General features: G+C 34.5%; 1 protein-coding gene across 3 annotated transcripts in view; it reads left to right on the top strand.

Annotated features, from left to right (window-relative positions):
- Nucleotides 1–16,724, top strand: part of AVL9 (AVL9 cell migration associated) — a 46,046-nt gene that overhangs the window by 16,777 nt on the left and 12,545 nt on the right. Inside the window, exons 4-12 of one of the 3 annotated variants that reach the window (XM_010988064.3) lie at nt 584–655; nt 3,247–3,336; nt 4,075–4,141; nt 5,292–5,332; nt 6,056–6,094; nt 9,791–9,860; nt 10,177–10,709; nt 15,131–15,265; nt 16,420–16,639. In XM_010988064.3, the coding sequence (XP_010986366.1) occupies nt 584–655; nt 3,247–3,336; nt 4,075–4,141; nt 5,292–5,332; nt 6,056–6,094; nt 9,791–9,860; nt 10,177–10,709; nt 15,131–15,265; nt 16,420–16,639 (1,267 nt within the window). Of the gene's footprint in view, nt 1–583; nt 656–3,246; nt 3,337–4,074; nt 4,142–5,291; nt 5,333–6,055; nt 6,095–9,790; nt 9,861–10,176; nt 10,710–15,130; nt 15,270–16,419; nt 16,640–16,724 lie in introns of all 3 variants that reach the window. The other 2 variants (XM_064487465.1, XM_064487466.1) reach the window with 2 other exon arrangements.

Raw genomic sequence — 16,724 nt, 5'->3', positions numbered from 1 at the left:
TCTCAGCCTTATGTGAGGTTGATCGAATTCTTGTTTTCTACTAGCAGAAAACCGCAGAAATCACATGTGGTCATCCTCAGAATCACCGAGGCTTGAGTTATGGCATAGGGCTGGGCTACAGTACAAGTCTGCCAGGAGATACTCCAGCAGCATAGAATAGCCAGCTGAACAAAACTGCTGACGGTTCTTCCACCTCTGGAGAAGCAGGCATTAAACTATCCCCTTCTCACCAGAACAGTAGTCTCTGTGAAGGGGTGTCCATTTTAAAACCAGAAGCAAGGATGACTGATTAGCATTATGCATGTGACAATTTATATATAAATACTTGCATCAGACTGTAAATTCCTCAAGAGTGGAGATTGTCTGTCACTGTTAAATTCCTATTGCCTGCCAGATTCTGGCACATAGTGCTCTGGCTGACACTTACTCGTTCAAAAGTATCTTCTGAGAGTCTCAATAAATACTTAATCTAACTAAACGCAAGACATTTTTTTTCTATATGATTGCTATCGTATGTAGAAAAGCAATGATTTTTAAATATTTCCATGAAATATTTCTAATAATGACTATTTGTTTATAATAGGCATTGAAAGTACGGCAAGCAGATGTCACCAGAGAGACCGTTCAGAAAAGTGTCTGTGTTCTAAGCAAGCTGGTAAGAGACCAAATAACTTGTTAATGTGTTTGTTAAACACTCACGGCAGCTTTTTATTTGAGGATAAAGTATTACTAGAATGAGAGATTTATGAAAACAATGATATATTAAAAATTAGTCAGGGGCTTATTTATGCTCTTGCTTAGCTTTCAACAGGTTTACTCTCATCAGCTCCTCTGCTCAAAACTATGAAAGAGGGAGGAAATCTCTAATAGATCAGTTTGGGGGAAGGTGGTTGACACTTGACCAAAATGAGGTGGCTGGTATATTTCATTTATCCAGTTTTGTTTTCAAGACTCTGGATAAATAATATTTTACTAAAATTCAAAGTATCATAATTACTCAGATTTTATTGGCAATATAGAAGTGCACGGCTCTTTTGCAATGAAGAGTTACATCCTTAACTTGCTCTACAAAAACTTACAATGTTTGAGGAAAGAAAGTGACATAATGAATTGTGCTATAATAGTATTTTTTTTAACATTTTTTATTGATTTATAATCATTTTACAATGTTGTGTCAAATTCCAGTGTAGAGCACAATTTTTCAGTTATACATGAACATACATATATTCATTGTCACATTTTTTTCTCTGTGAGCTACCATAAGATCTTGTGTATATTTCCCTGTGCTATACAGTATAATCTTGTTTATATAATAGTATTTTTTAATTGTTTCTTTGTACAAGTTGATCAGATGCAAGTGTATAATCATTTTAACTTTATTTTTTAAAAAGAAAACATATAACATTTGTTAATTTTCATAGGTCTATTAAACCATTTATGATGTTTCATTTGTATTACTAATGGGATACTAATCTTTACCAGTAAAACCAGATGCCTAGTCTACATGGAGAATATAGTCCCCCAAACCCCCTCATGGGGGAAAAAATCCAGATCTCCATCATGTTGAATCTTAGATCTATATGATTACTGAGTACAAACATTCTGCAATTAACCTAAACCAAAATTGAGAATATTTTATTAGCCTGGTCACCAACAAAACAATGGTTTTGTTTAATTATTTCTTCTGAAAGTGTCCGATTTCTTGTATCTGTAGACAATTTAAATGTAGTTTGCTTAGTACTAAGCTTTAAAAAAAAAAGCTTGACTAATAATAATTTAATACTGTGGACCATATAATAAGATTAGTCAGGATATTTCTTTCAAGATAGTATTTTTAAATATAGGGCAAGAATAATCTCTTGGAAAAGGAATGGTTATAAAAGAACCCAATGTGAGAAAACTGGTAGATTACTAATCTGATTCCTGAACACAGTTTCTAGAAGAGTAGCCTGAAAAAATATACACCAGTAGATTAATTTTTTTATACTAGGCTAGACAACCAGAGCATAGGAATGCCAGATAGTAAAGCAGACACATGTTGAAAGGCTTCCTGAGTGATCATTCTTCAAGAACAGTCCTAATAACAGTAAGTGGGATTTATCAAGTGCCTATATGTCAAATATTCTATACCAGGCACTTTTTAGATAGAATTGTCATTTCAATCCACATAAGAAGAGAGGTGATCTAAGTATTTACTGTTCTCATTTTACAAATAAAGATCTATCTCAGAGAAAAGTGTCTCTCATAGACATGTAACTACTAAGTGGTAAGGTTGGGGTGGAAAGCCAATTTTATCAAACAGATAAAACAGACGTGGGGATGGAGAGAACTAGCTTACACAAAAATGTTTGGAGGTGCATAGTGCGTTTTAGTCTATTATATATAAATATAATGATTTTATACTTAGAAATAATGATGTATAAACAGGGATATTAAAGGGCAGAAAACTTTCAGTATTACTTGTTTTAAGTATTTAGAGTATATATACAGCATTACTCTCTGCATCCTAAAAAAGACACAGAAATCAGAAACATCTAGAAATGAACACTAAAAATAAAAGAATGGAAATAATAAAAGAGGGTTTTGAACAGAGAAGTAAGAATTAAGAGATAACTTTGTTCAAATGTATAAAAGAGTATTATATAGAATATTATAGAGGACACAGACTAGTTTTAAGCCTCAAAAGAGGACAAAGTGGAGGAGGCAGGATGAACTTAGATTTAATCATGAATATTCAACTAGATATAAGAACTGAGTGCTGTAAGGATGATTAAAAGTCACCACAAGCTAGCAGAACAGTGCAGAATAACAGTATGTTTTAAATTTTATGATAATAATGGCTAACTTTTAAGTGCTTTCTATATACCAGATACTCTACTAAGTGCTTTTACCTGTGTTAATTTAATTCTGAGAACAGCCCCAAAAGATGTACTGTCTTTTCATATACCCACATTCACATCAGCAAGCAGACATAGAGACGTTAAGTGCCCAGAGTTAAGTGGCTGAGTGTCTGGAACATGACCCGGGAAGTCTGCCCACACTGTCAGCCCTGTGCTCTGAGTAGGTCAGGCACTTTACAGCTGCAGCCAGAACTGGAACAGGAAACTTAATAACTTTAGCTATGAATAATAAGTCACCAAAGTTGACGGTAAATAGCTTTTTTCTTCTTCTCTTCAAGTTAAAAAGTTGTGGGGTGTTTGTTTTTTACTATTATCAAACTAATGGTAATTTCTTTTTTTCTTTAAGCCTCTTTATGGCTTACTTCAAGCAAAACTTCAGCTTATTACACATGCATATTTTGAAGAGAAGGATTTTTCCCAAATTTCCATTCTAAAGGTAACCTTATATACCCCTCTATAGATGTGTTTGAAGACACATTCATAAATAAGTATCTCTTTAATATTGTGAAAGATATTTATTAGTTTAAGAAAGACAGTCTTTCTCAAACATAACATTGAAAAGCCAAGGATCCACCCTAAGTGTACAGTTCATACTTACTAAATTTAACCAAACTGTTTAATAATGACTCCAATTGACTATAATATAAATATTTCTGTTAATGGATAATAGCCCTTTTGCTATGATATTGCTTCCTCTACATTTGTTATCTTACTAATACACTGCACAGTATGTTTATATATAAGCCTTCTGGAACCTAACTCCCATCCCCACCGCCTCCCCACCAAAAAAAAAAAAAAACCAAACAGGAAAACTGCATGACTGTTTTACTGAAGATGGATAGCATGTTTTTCTCAAGTCTGTCATGAATGTATAGAACATGGATGTCTCCTGGATTCCAGGAAGAGAAGGACAGTTAGTTACTTAGCAGGGAGATAGAGGGGAAGTTATCCTAGGAATCCATACCACCATGTGAATGATTCAAGCTCTAAAACAGAGGACGAGAAGGAAGGCTTGCTGGAAACTGGCAAGGTTTCTGAGAGACCTTGCTTGTTTCTAAATATAGGGCCCGGCAAAACTGCCTCAATTAAAGAACCAATTTTTCCCAATTATCATGTTTCAAATGAGTGTCTAAAATGATAGTAAAGTGTTCTAAACTGAGTCTATGTTTTATAGGAGCTCTATGAACATATGAATAGTTCCCTCGGAGGAACTTCATTAGAAGGATCCCAGGTGTATCTTGGTAAGTCACTTTTTTCCAAGTCAGAAGAGTACTTTCATTTCTTTTTGTTTGGCACACTGAGTTGCATGTAAAATCAGAATTACATTTCTATATGGGATATAAATTCTCCAACATTTGATTCTGCTTCTTCCTTAAATATCTTCTTAGTCAGAATTTATATTACAAAGGGTTGTAACATACTTGTACCAAAATTTACAACCATTATCGTATTAGGCAAAGTTCTACTTTTCAGAATAATAATGGAAGTTATTTCTTTCCCTTACATTCATGTTAACTAGGTCAATTCCTTGTCATAACACCAAGGGGAGAGCCACGGAGAGAGATCTGCTTATTAGCTCTTCTCTATTCTAAGATTTTTCAAGTTGGGGGTTTTATGCTATTTTGGCAACCCAGAACATCTGTTGATGTGTTACACACTCAATAAATGTCCTTTTCATGATTTAAAAAAAAATCTTGATCACATAGTGATTTATGCTTACTCAGTTCCTATTTGAGCATGGAGTAGCCACACTGTAGTAATTTGTAATCCTATGTATAATGTGGAAGCTGGTTAAAAAACTTGTATTCTGAGAATATATTTTTCTGTAGATTAATTTATCTTATCCTATGGCAGATGATCAGAGAAGATTGTGATTCAGAAATAATAGCCTACAGAGTATAGTGACCAAAAACCATGTTTAAATGATTGCCACTGTAGTACAAGCTTCACAATTTCTAACCCTGTATAATTTGTAAGATGTTTGTAGAATGGGGAGGTGTTAGAGCTGCACAGCCACAACCGTAGCCATTGGCACCGTGTGACTATTTACATGTAGGTTAGAATTAGTACAAATTAAATAAAATTTAGAAATCAGTTTGTCAGTTACATTTGCCATATTTCAAGTGCTCAGAGGCCACATATGGCTACTGAATAGGACAATGCAGATTTAGAACATTGTTGCAGAAATTTCTATTGGACAGTGTTGTTAGACTGTTAATGGTATTTGATCAATTCTGATTATATGTATACATAATCAGATATTACATAAAAATTTAAATATTTGCATATTCCTGCTTTTTACATGCCTTTCTTTTGAGGAGGTTAAAACTGACAAAAAATAGGTTGTAGTCACAGCAGCTCTTTTTTTTTTTTTTTTTTTTAACATTATAGGTCTGTCTCCTCGAGATCTTGTGCTTCATTTTCGACACAAGGTATGATACCTTACTTTTACGATGTACTTAATTTATGAAGTTATGTTCATTTAACTGGACAGATTCTATGAGGTGCATGGTCTAATGCAGATTGTGGCACAACCATGTTTTAGTTCTTCTAAGCCAGCTGTCATAATGATACAAAGTTAAAAGTGTTGGTAGTGCTAGTGTGATAGAAATTTCTAGAAGTATACAAATAGTGTCTGTTTATTTCTGTGCAGGATAGGATACTTTTTCTGTGATCTTTGTAGTTTCAGATTTCATGAAATTAGAGTAGAAAGAAACATGTTTTTAATCTTATGTATGTTGCCCTGAGAGTGAAACATTTTCCAGTAAAATATCTATAGTTCTGTCTTCTGATCTTTATTCTTGAAGTGTTTTGGCTCATTAGGACATATACACCTTGATCATTTACTTAACAGATAAAGTGAGTATCTGCTCTGAATTCTTTGGACATCCAGAAATAAATGGCTTCCTGCCCTTTATGGAGCTTTCAGAGATTTAAGGAGCTTGTTAGAGATTTTAGAGATTCTCAAGTTTTTTGGAGGACACAGATAATATATAATATCTCAGTATAAATTCATCATTTTCAATATATTCTTTAGGCACTATAATATTATTTGTTCAGTGATACATGGTTATGGTTAAGTTTGAGGCAGGGAAAAGACAAATAATAGGCTTCAGTTTCTTATTTAATATAGTGTATTTTTTTTTCTTTTTCAGGTCCTAATCCTGTTTAAACTGATTCTTCTTGAAAAAAAGGTGAAGTTTGAATGGATGGACTCCTTAACATTTATTGATGTTTCTTAAATACTGTATAAAATTAAAACTAATGATAATCTATAAAGTAAGACTTTTTTGGCTATCAAATTGTGGTGGGCTGAAGCACATATTCTTGTCCACTACTATGGAAGTGTAACTTTATACAGTCTATTCTGGGGACAGTTTGATAATATTCAACTGTCAAAGTGGTTTTGACTGTATGTAGCAAAAAGCTCAATTTAAACTGACTTAAATAATAAGGAAGTGTATTGACTTACTTCAAACTTAAGAGTAACTGACTGAATAATTCAGTAATTAAGTACTTACATTTTTTCCATCTCTGCTCTACAGTCCACAGTGCTATCTTTATCTTTAGCCTGATTTCCCTTGTAGTGTAGGGTAACTGCCAACAGCAGTTGGGCTATATCTGTCCTCACTTATAACTGGTGGCAGAGGTAATACCTCTTCCCAAACCATTTAATAAGAATTCTTCCCCTCAGTTCCTTTGGGTCTATGAGACCATGTGCCTACCCTGAAGCAATAATTGTTACCAAAGAAATACCTGTACTGTTTGGCTTAAACCTGGGTTCCAGACTACTCTCAAGTACAAAGGGAAAGATTGCCATGATTTTAGATTAAAGATTTACATAAGGAATTCTAAACCAAGGGTCTACATACTGGGCCCTGGCCCACCACCTATTATTATAAATAAAGTTTTATTGAAACAGGGTTGTAGCCATTCATCTGCTTATTCTTTATGGCTGCTTTTGCACTATAGTGGGAGAGTTGAGTGGTTGAGACAGAGACCTTATGCCCCACAAAGGAAAAATGCTTTAGTGTTCTCTGACCCTCTATAGAAGTTTGCTGACCTCTGGTTTAGACTAATCAGGAGCCATCCCTGGATCTGAGGCCAGTTTTATATGCCATGTTACTGTGCTCAGCACAGTAGGAGTGAAATGGATGTCGGAGAGTCAGCCATTTAGTGTCCAGTGTGGTTTATTACCGTAAAATGTTTTATCTGTTTGGCCTAGTAACTATCCTCTTAAGAGATTTATTTTCCATAGTTAATCTGAGTTGACACAAAGCTGTATCTAAGAGATTCTACCATAGAATCATTTTTAATAATGAATTATCAGTGAATAACTAAATACTGATTTGTATATAACTCCAAACACCAAAAAAGATTCTGGGTGTTTTCCTAAGTGTTGTAAAGATGTTTCATAGCATATTAAGTGGAAAAAAAGTTGGTCCAGCTACATATCAAGTCTATGATACCCATTTCATAAATGAATATATATTCATTGATGAGGCTGGAAGGAAAGATAGCAACAGTTTGAGAATATAGGCTGTATTTTTAAGAAGGGAATATTTTCTGTGTTACAGCTTTCTGGGTGAATAAGTAAGTATTCCTTCTTCAAGCAGAAAAAAAGGAAATTTTAAAAAATGAAACTAACTCTCATGCAATGTTTCAACCTTTTAAAGATTTTACTTGTTGTAAAATACATATAACATAATTAACCATTTTTAAGTTGACAGTTTCATGGTATTAAGTATGTTCGTATTGTGGTATTACTATCCATCTGCAAATAAGTGAAATCAGAGTGTTTGTCTTCTGGTGCTCGGCATATTTTACTTAGCATACCGTCCTCAAGGTTCATCATCACCCATGTACAACAGATGTCAGAATGCCCTTCCTTTTTAGGGATAAATAACATTCCACTGTTTGTACATACCACACTTTATTTCTTCACTCATTGGGCACTTGGGTTGCTTTAGCCTTTCGGCTCTCATGGATAATACTGACTCTCATGAATGTGAGTGTATGTATGTCTTTTCAAGACTTTGCTTTCAGTTTTTTGGAATATATATGCAGAAGTAGTATTTACGCTGGATCACATGGTAGTTCTATTTTTAATTTTTTGAGGAACTGCCATATTTTCCACAGCAGCTGCATCATTTTATCTTCCTTCCAAGAGTGCACAGAGTTGAATTTATCCACATCCTCTCTGGCACTTGTTATTTTCTGTTTTTTTTATAGTAGCTATCCTAATAGATATAAGGTGGTATCTCCTGGATTTGATTTGCATTTTCCTAATGGTTAGTTATATTGAACACCTTTTCATGTGCTTATGGGCCATGTGTAGATCTTCCTTGAAACAATGTCTATCTGAGTCCTTTGCCCAATTTTAACCAAGTTGTTTGGTATTTTTGTTGTTGAGTTGTAGGTTTCAAACTTTTTATTGTAACCCGTAATAAAAAATGTTTTTCATTGCAACCTAGAGCACACCTGATTATATGTATCTGAAACAAAAGTTTTGCAAAATAATGCTTGGCCTATCCACATGGAATAGCATTTATGATCAAGTAAACTATTTAATGCGACAAATCACAGGTACACCCTAATTTTATATTGATTTGTAAAAGATAAGGATATTCTTTGATGCAACACTTTCTCTGTTGTTGCAAAGCACTTTTTATATAAGCAGTAGGTAAGGAGAGCATAGATGGTTGCGGGTGCTGTGCTCTATTAAATATCACTTAGTGCCACTCAATGATTTTTGCTTTGCTTGTTTGATTTGTGCTTGTTTTTTCAACTAATTTAATTATTACCGGTGATAGTTTTAGTGCAATGTCTAACTGAACTCTGTCTCAGATTAATTTTTTCTCAACTTTTATTCTGAAAAATGTCAAACCTACAGGCATTGAATTGATAGAATGATATATAATGAACACTTTGACACCCTTCATCTGTATTCACAAATTAACATTTTGCCACTTTTGCATTGTATTGTTTTCTGTGTATTCATTTCCCCCAAATCATAATAATTTTAAGCTAATTTTTAGACACCATAGTACTCTAGAATATATTTCTTAAGAATAAGAGTATATTCCAAAAAAAGAATAAGAGCATATTCCTACATAATCAAAATTCCTTTTTCACGTTTAAGAAATTTAACATTGATATAATAAATGAGATCTAAAATACAATCCATTTTCAGATTTCCCCAGATGTCATAATAATGTCCTAGAGCTGGTTGTTTTTTTTAATCTGGGGACCAAGCATCATTAATTGCATTGTTAGCTCCCTTTAATCTCAAAACAGTTCTACCACCTCACTCTTTTTTTGTTTCTCTTTGTTTTTCATGACATTGGCCTTTTTTTTTTTTTTTTGGAGTCCAGATTAATTGAATTTAAATATTAGCTTTATCTGATTGTCTTCTTGTGGCTAGTTTAAGATCAAACTTTTTTTGGCAAGAATACTATGCAGGTGGTGGTGTGTCCTTCTCAGGGCATCACATCAGCAGGCCCCATAACTGTTTGTACTGTTATTGGAGATGTGAAGTTTGATCATTTAATTAAGGTGGTGATTGCCAGGTTTCTTCATATTAAAGTACTTGCTTTTCCCTTTGCAATTAATAGGTAATCTGTAGGACAGTAAATTTTAAGCCATGTGAATATCCTATTGCCCGACAACCTTTCACAATAGTTTTAGCATCCACAGAAAGTTTTTCCTGAGCCATGGTGGATACTTGGTGATTTTCTGATTCTATCATAAATCCTATGTTTATGAGCTGTTATACTTCTGTAAAAGAAGAGCTTTCCCCTTTCTTCTCTCCTCTTTTTCTTTTTCTTTTTTTCAGGTATCATTGCAGACTCATGGATTTTCTAATTTAATTTTGATTGAATCTGTTTCAGGTTCTCTTTTATATTTCTCCAGTGAATAAATTGGTGGGTGCCCTGATGACTGTATTATCCCTTTTTCCAGGTAAGAGGGTAACAGTTTCTACTCTTTCTTTTTTTTTTTTTTTTTTTTTTAACTTGTACTGAATCTTTTGAATGATAGAAATTTTGAAGGATAAACTGGTTAGGGTTATCTTTCTACTTTAATATGACATTTTCACTTTGGCAATAATTTTTCTCTCTTTTGTCCAATATTTTCTTCTTTAAATTAAAATTTGTGGAGGCATAGCTTATTAAAATTTTTATAGGAGAGTCCCACTATTTAGAGCAGAATATGCATCTCTTATCTTCTTCTACCTAATATTATAAGCCAAGCTGTTCTCCAATATTGTATGTTTTAGGCATGATTGAACATGGTCTCAGTGACTGTTCTCAGTATAGACCCCGAAAGAGTATGTCTGAAGATGCTGGGCTTCAAGAAAGTAATCCCCCTGCAGATGATTCTGTTTCAATGCCTGACATTTCAAATACCAACTTGGGAACTGTCAAGAAAATCATGACGGAAAACCACCAAGGAGATGCTGCCATCAAGACTGAAGAACCTTTGTTCCAGGTAGAAGATGACAGCAGTGAAGGACAGGAACCCAATGATACCAATCAATATTTGAAACCTCCTTCTCGCCCATCTCCAGAGTCTTCAGAAAGTGACTGGGAGACCTTGGATCCTAGTGTCTTAGAGGACTCCTCCTTGAAGGAAAGAGAACAGGTGGAGTCAGAACAGACAAACTCATTTCCAAAGGAATCTTTGCCCTCAGACAGTCCTCCGATTACTGTTCAACCTCAAGCGAATATGGGCCAGGTCGTCCTGATACCAGGGCTAATTTCCGGGTTGGAAGAGGACCAGTATGGCATGCCCTTGGCCATCTTCACAAAGGTAAAGTTTCATTCCTTTATTAAGGCCCTTAAGGATCTGACAAAATCCTTTTAAAATTTAACTTTTAGTATTGAACACATTTTCAGTATCAAAATTTTTCTTGAGAACTATAAAATACGTACCAGATGTAGTGCTGTGGCATCTGTGACCATAATGTAAGGCTACAGGGAATTAATTCAGGGGGTTTTGATTGCAAAGAGTTTGGAAACTATGAGGTCAGAAATCACTGAATTTTGTCTGTTTCTAATTATTCAGGTCTATCTGAAAAAAAGATGAACTGAGAAAGCCCAGACAGAGAAGGCCTTGATTACATTTATTGAATGTTTATTAAAATAGTCTAATTCCATAAGCTATAATTTATAAGAAAAAATGCTTAGATGGCTAACTTTATTAATATTAGTACCCCTCGTAAGTATAATACAGCATTTTGGTTAATTTGCCCTAAAAACTATTTTTTAACCTTTTTATTGAAAAAAACCATTCAAAACGTATTTGTGATTTTTTTTTAAAAATAACTTAAACACAATGTAGTAAGTCAGATTGAATATTTGATTCAGTACCTTATGTCCTAGGATATCATTTTTTTTTTAATTTTTTAAATTTGGGGGGAAGGAGGTAATTAAGTTTATTTTTTGTTTATTCATTTATTTTTTTTTAATGGGGGTACTGGGGATTGAGACTGACACCAGGACGTCGTGCATGCTAAACATGTGCTCTGCCACTGAGCTGTACCCTCCCCCCAGCATATCATTTCTTTTTTTTTTTCCATTCTTTTGCTTTTCTTTATTGTTTCATCATACATGTATGTATCCCTAAGCAATAAATGATTTAATTTTGCTTTATCAAACTTCACGTAAACGAAAGTAAACAGCAGATATTTTTATGCAACTTGCTTTTTCACTCAATTTTTACTTGAGTTTTATCCATGTTTACACACATAATTATACTTCATTCGTTTTCATTGCTATTTAATAGTAATCCGTTCTAGGAATATATCACAATTTACTCACTCATTCTCCTGTTTATGGATATCTGCCTTGTTTCTTGTGTAAAATTCCTAACCTCAACATAGGCTTACACAGTTTTTAAATATTCAGGGTAACCATATCATTTCTTAATGTAAGTAATAAGATTCTGGAAGCTGCATTGGGATCTTTTGGCTTTTTTCCTTCTCCTCAAAGGAAACTACTTATTTTATTGCCATTCGTAAATTATTTTTCAAAATGGAGCAAAAGAAAAGAAATGCCATTTCATTTTTCAGTCAGCGAGTATTTATTGCCTTCATATATTTTGGGTATTATACTAGATTCTAAATTCTTACATCCATGGTTTTGCAGTCTGCCATGAAAGAGAGATACATCTTTCTGGTAACTAGAATGAAGATTTATGTTTTTCTTTAAATACCTTCCTTTATGCCTGAAGCAAAACTTTATATGAAAAAACATGGATAGTATTGACTTGAACAGGTGTTTCTTCTCCACTGTACAATAAATTATTTCTGAGTTTATCCAGTTTTACAAATAAGTACTTGCTCCACATCAGTGTTGCCAAATAATTAACAGAAAATGCTGTCTTTGTTCATATTGTGGCCTGTTGGGGAAGCTGAAATTATCCTAATTGGTTTCATGATTAAACTAATGCACAGGATCTTAAAACTGGGATTTAGGAGCCTGGGGAGAAAACTCGGGGCTCTCAAACTATCGAGTATAGTCAGTAGCCACAAGTATATTGGGTTTTCTGAACTCACGTGGGCGTCAGAACTGCCTGTACTTTTTGAAGCCCTTACTTTGCTGCTTCACCCACCCACTCTAATTTTTATCGCTGTGGAAAATCAAGAGGGAGACTAACGTGAGGGGGATTTTATTTTTGTCTGCAAGGTTGCTCAATTAAAGAAAGCAATGTAAGTGTATTTTGTGTGCTGTTAATAAGCTGTGTTTGGCAGAATATTTTCTTTGTGTGCATTATGCCAGTACTGAATATATGATGGGCTTACCACCATCATTATGACAAGTTAAACATTTTTCCTTTTGGTTTTATGTATTATTATGTAATAATTAAAATCTAACTTGTATAATCACATCTTCAAGTACAATTTCATGTCAGTAACTTTGGAATATGAAATATACTTAAAAGTGAATTGTCTTTAGGCTTTTTTTTCCTCCTGAAGATCTTAAAATGCTTGTACAGAGGAATTGGTTAGCAAAACATCTTGAAAAGTCATTTCAAAAATAGCCATAGAGAAGCTTGGATGCCTGGACAATATTGCTGAAGAAGGATAGTAAGCTTTGAAGAGAATAAAGCTGACTGGTCCCCTGACTCAGTTAGCATATGAATAAATGGAAACGCATTTCTTCATAATAAAAGTTTTGTCTGGAGAGATTCCCCAGCTCCAGATTTCCAGTCTTCTCTCTGGTACTTGAAGTTGATGACGCATTTCTTGTCAATCTTAGAGATGAGGCTTATTATATAAACACTGTAGATACCAGATTCTAAAATATGCTTGAACTGAGAGCTGATTTAGGAATGTAGGGAAGAAAAATGAGGTGCTGAGGGAGAGGAGATGGGACTGGCGGCCACTTTGGGGAGGATACCATGGGGTGAAGGGAAGGGAATGAGAGAACCAAAGGAAAAAGAAGAAAATTAGAAAATGTACCTGTGTAATATGTCCGCTCTGCTGACTGTACCTCTTTATAACCAGAGAAAAGTTGGAGAATGAGGGAAATGGGGGAAAAATAAAAAATTATGTGTATATATAATTTGTTAAGGAATGTATTTTTCCATATTTTTAAGAACTTTAAACTATTGATTTTTTAGAAAACATACTTCATAGTTTTCATGTGGTTATAGACTTAGCCAAGAATTCCATTGTTGATAATAGACCTTTCTTCTGTAATAGAATCAATTGTGAATGTAATACTATGAGTAATTAAATTATCTTATTACTATTTTGCAACATAAATCTTTTGTAATAATTTTCTTTATCAAGAAAGATTCTCAGTCCTCTTTGTGGGGAATGGGGTATTCTGGGGTCCATATCAAGTTTGAAAGAGTATTCAGTATGATAGTATTTATGTTTAGAAACAGGTGGTAGGGAAGGGGAACCTGTTGTTTTTAATACACAAAGTAGAGTGTGACCTGTGAGCATGACCATCTGTTTGATTCTGAATGAGGAGCAGTGTTCCTTTCTGCCTTTAGTCACAAGAGGGTGTAGGTTGAGAAGCGCTATATACTGAATATGTCTAATGCGTAGACGTGGATTTGTTTTTGCTGCTTCTATTAGTTGGCCTTGTATAGAGCAGAGGAAGGCATTGTTAAACAGAGGAATAAAACCAGGTTACCAGGCCTACATTCCAACTTTTACAAGTCTTCCCAACCACCTGTTAGTACAAGGCACATCCAAGATGCAGTGAAAATGTGAAGCAGCGGAAAGGGGTCTCTTGCCCTCAGAGAAGTTCATCTCATCATGGAAACAAGACGTTATTCAGATAACTATAGTTCAGTGTTTTTATTTTGTTTGTTTGTTTGTCTTTTAATAAAAGTGATAAGTAAAAAATAAGTAAAGCTGTCATCAAATTTGATTGAAAACAAATTCAAGGGTCTGGCAAGTCTGCCCTCCTGGCTTCTTCACACATAGATTGTTCCACTTGTTGGAAGTCTGTCTTGATTTAAAATCTTTCAGCAGAAATTCCATTTCCTCCTCCAGTGCCTTATTCCAGTGTTAACACTTTGTTCTCAGGAAATACGCTGCTTTTTGTACAATTAACTACCTGCTGTGGTTTGGTGGTTTAACTATAATTTTCAGGGCAGTGGTATTTTCAAATGCAATTCAAATGGAAATTAATTAAATGCACAACTACTGCCCGTATCATTTTTGCTTTAAACGTTTACTAGCAAATATCTTGGAATATTGTTACATAATTTTTAACAATTGGACAGTAAAACGTGATATGCGGTGCTTTGCTCTTCCCATAATAGTACTTTGGTGGTTATGTGTAAATTCATGTTTTTAATTTTACTGGGAGAACTTAACAGCTTTCTATTAAACAACACAGACTTTTTAATGGGCTCAATACTTTACTTCCTCAGTGAAAAAATCTAGTTTGTTAGTTACTGTGGAGGCTTTTAAGTTTAACTCAGAACAGAGTGGTGTCAAGTAAGACAACCTTTCATGCTAGACCACCTTGCCAAGATTTGACCATTCATGGAGGTTAGCAATTAACTGGACTTAATACTATCAAGACCTATGGTTATTATTATTGGAATTTTTTGGTAGGGAGTCAAAACTCAGCTGCGTTAGGGATGGCATGGAGGTGGGAATAAACTGGGAGTTTCTTTTTCTCCTGTTAGCTCTCTAGTCTTTAAGAGAGACATGGCTCTTCCCTTACTTGTCTGATATTTTCTGTTGCTCTTGTGCTTCCTAGGGATATCTGTGCTTGCCTTACATGGCACTGCAGCAGCATCATCTTCTCTCTGATGTCACCGTCCGGGGATTTGTTGCTGGAGCTACTAACATCCTTTTTCGACAACAGAAACACCTCAGCGATGCCATTGTGGAAGTAGGTTTACCTAAGAGTGCGTGTCCTTGACACTGCTGGTCACTGTTTTCCTTTCTTAAATAGAATTTGGGGCATAGTAATAACACTAGTAGTGATAACAATTGCTTCCTTTGCCAAGCATTCTAAGCGCTTTAGGTATATGAGCTGATTTAATTTTCATAACAGCTGTGAGATCAGGATTGTTATTGTCCATATTATACCTGCAGAAGCTAAGGAACCAAGAGATCAAACAGCTAGTAAATGGATGAGCCAGGATTCCTGCCCAGGCAGGCTGGTCCTCCTACAATCTCACAATTAAAATGCATTTATTGTTTTAAAATTTTAAATATTTCAAGCCTTTTTAACATGCCCCTGATATCAAGAAGAAGGAGCTAGAGATAATAAATATTTGATATCTTATCGATATGTAAGTTTGTTCAATTTTATAATTAAAAGTAACTTTTTCAAAAAGAAGGGTGGATTTCAGCCATCCTAAGGTTTTCGTAGTTTCTAACAGAGAGTACCAAAATGTGCTTCCTGGGGAAATGTTTATAATATAATAAAGGAAAAATCTGGGATTCAGAGCTATATGTGCTATGATCCCAGTTTTGAAGACAAAAAATAACACACCTACCTTCCAAGGCAGGAGGATACAGATGGAAGGACCACAGACTTTTCTCAACATTACTGATTACATTCTAGTTCGAAAGTCAGCTGGCAAGTTCCTGGGCATTTGTTTTATTATTATACTTCAAAATTAACCTGTAAGTTACCTATATTTCTTTGTATATCATGTTACATAATAAAAATATTCCAAAGTATCTGTGATATCAAAGGAAAAACTTTTAAGAATTATTTAATTATTTGTATTTATATCTGGTTGTGTGATAAAAAGTGATTTTTACTATACAATTCTATATTTCCAAAATATTTACAGTCAACCAGGATTACTTTCATAATTTAGAATTGAATATTTGTGCATATATTTTCTAAAAACAGAAAATGAGCATTTTTTAAATAGTGAAAAACAACTTCAGTGTGAAAACCTGCTCTTTTGTTAGACTCACCTTTTGAGAATGCTGTTATTCATATTTTTTATTTCCAGCTCCAACTTCCCAGTAGTTACTCTTTAAAGTGTGGCATGGATATCTGACTTGTACCTGGGTACCCTCTAGGTAGAAGAAGCTGTGATCCAGATCCATGATCCAGAACTCAGGAAGCTGCTTAACCCAACCACTGCAGACCTAAGGTTCGCAGATTACCTAGTGAGGCACGTGACTGAGAACCGGGATGACGTCTTCCTGGATGGCACGGGCTGGGAGGGAGGTGACGAATGGATCCGAGCCCAGTTTGCAGTCTACATCCATGCACTGCTGGCTGCCACACTGCAGTTAGGTAAGGAGCACACAGCCACTTTCTTATTTTGTAACACTTATGATTTGAATGACATAAGAAATACATTTTCATTATAGAAAATTAG

The sequence above is a fragment of the Camelus dromedarius genome, chromosome 7, assembly GCF_036321535.1.
Source record: "Camelus dromedarius isolate mCamDro1 chromosome 7, mCamDro1.pat, whole genome shotgun sequence".
In the NCBI taxonomy this organism is placed as follows: Eukaryota; Metazoa; Chordata; class Mammalia; order Artiodactyla; family Camelidae; genus Camelus; species Camelus dromedarius.
Note: the sequence above shows the minus strand (reverse complement) of the source record. Positions and strands in the feature narration are given on the sequence as shown.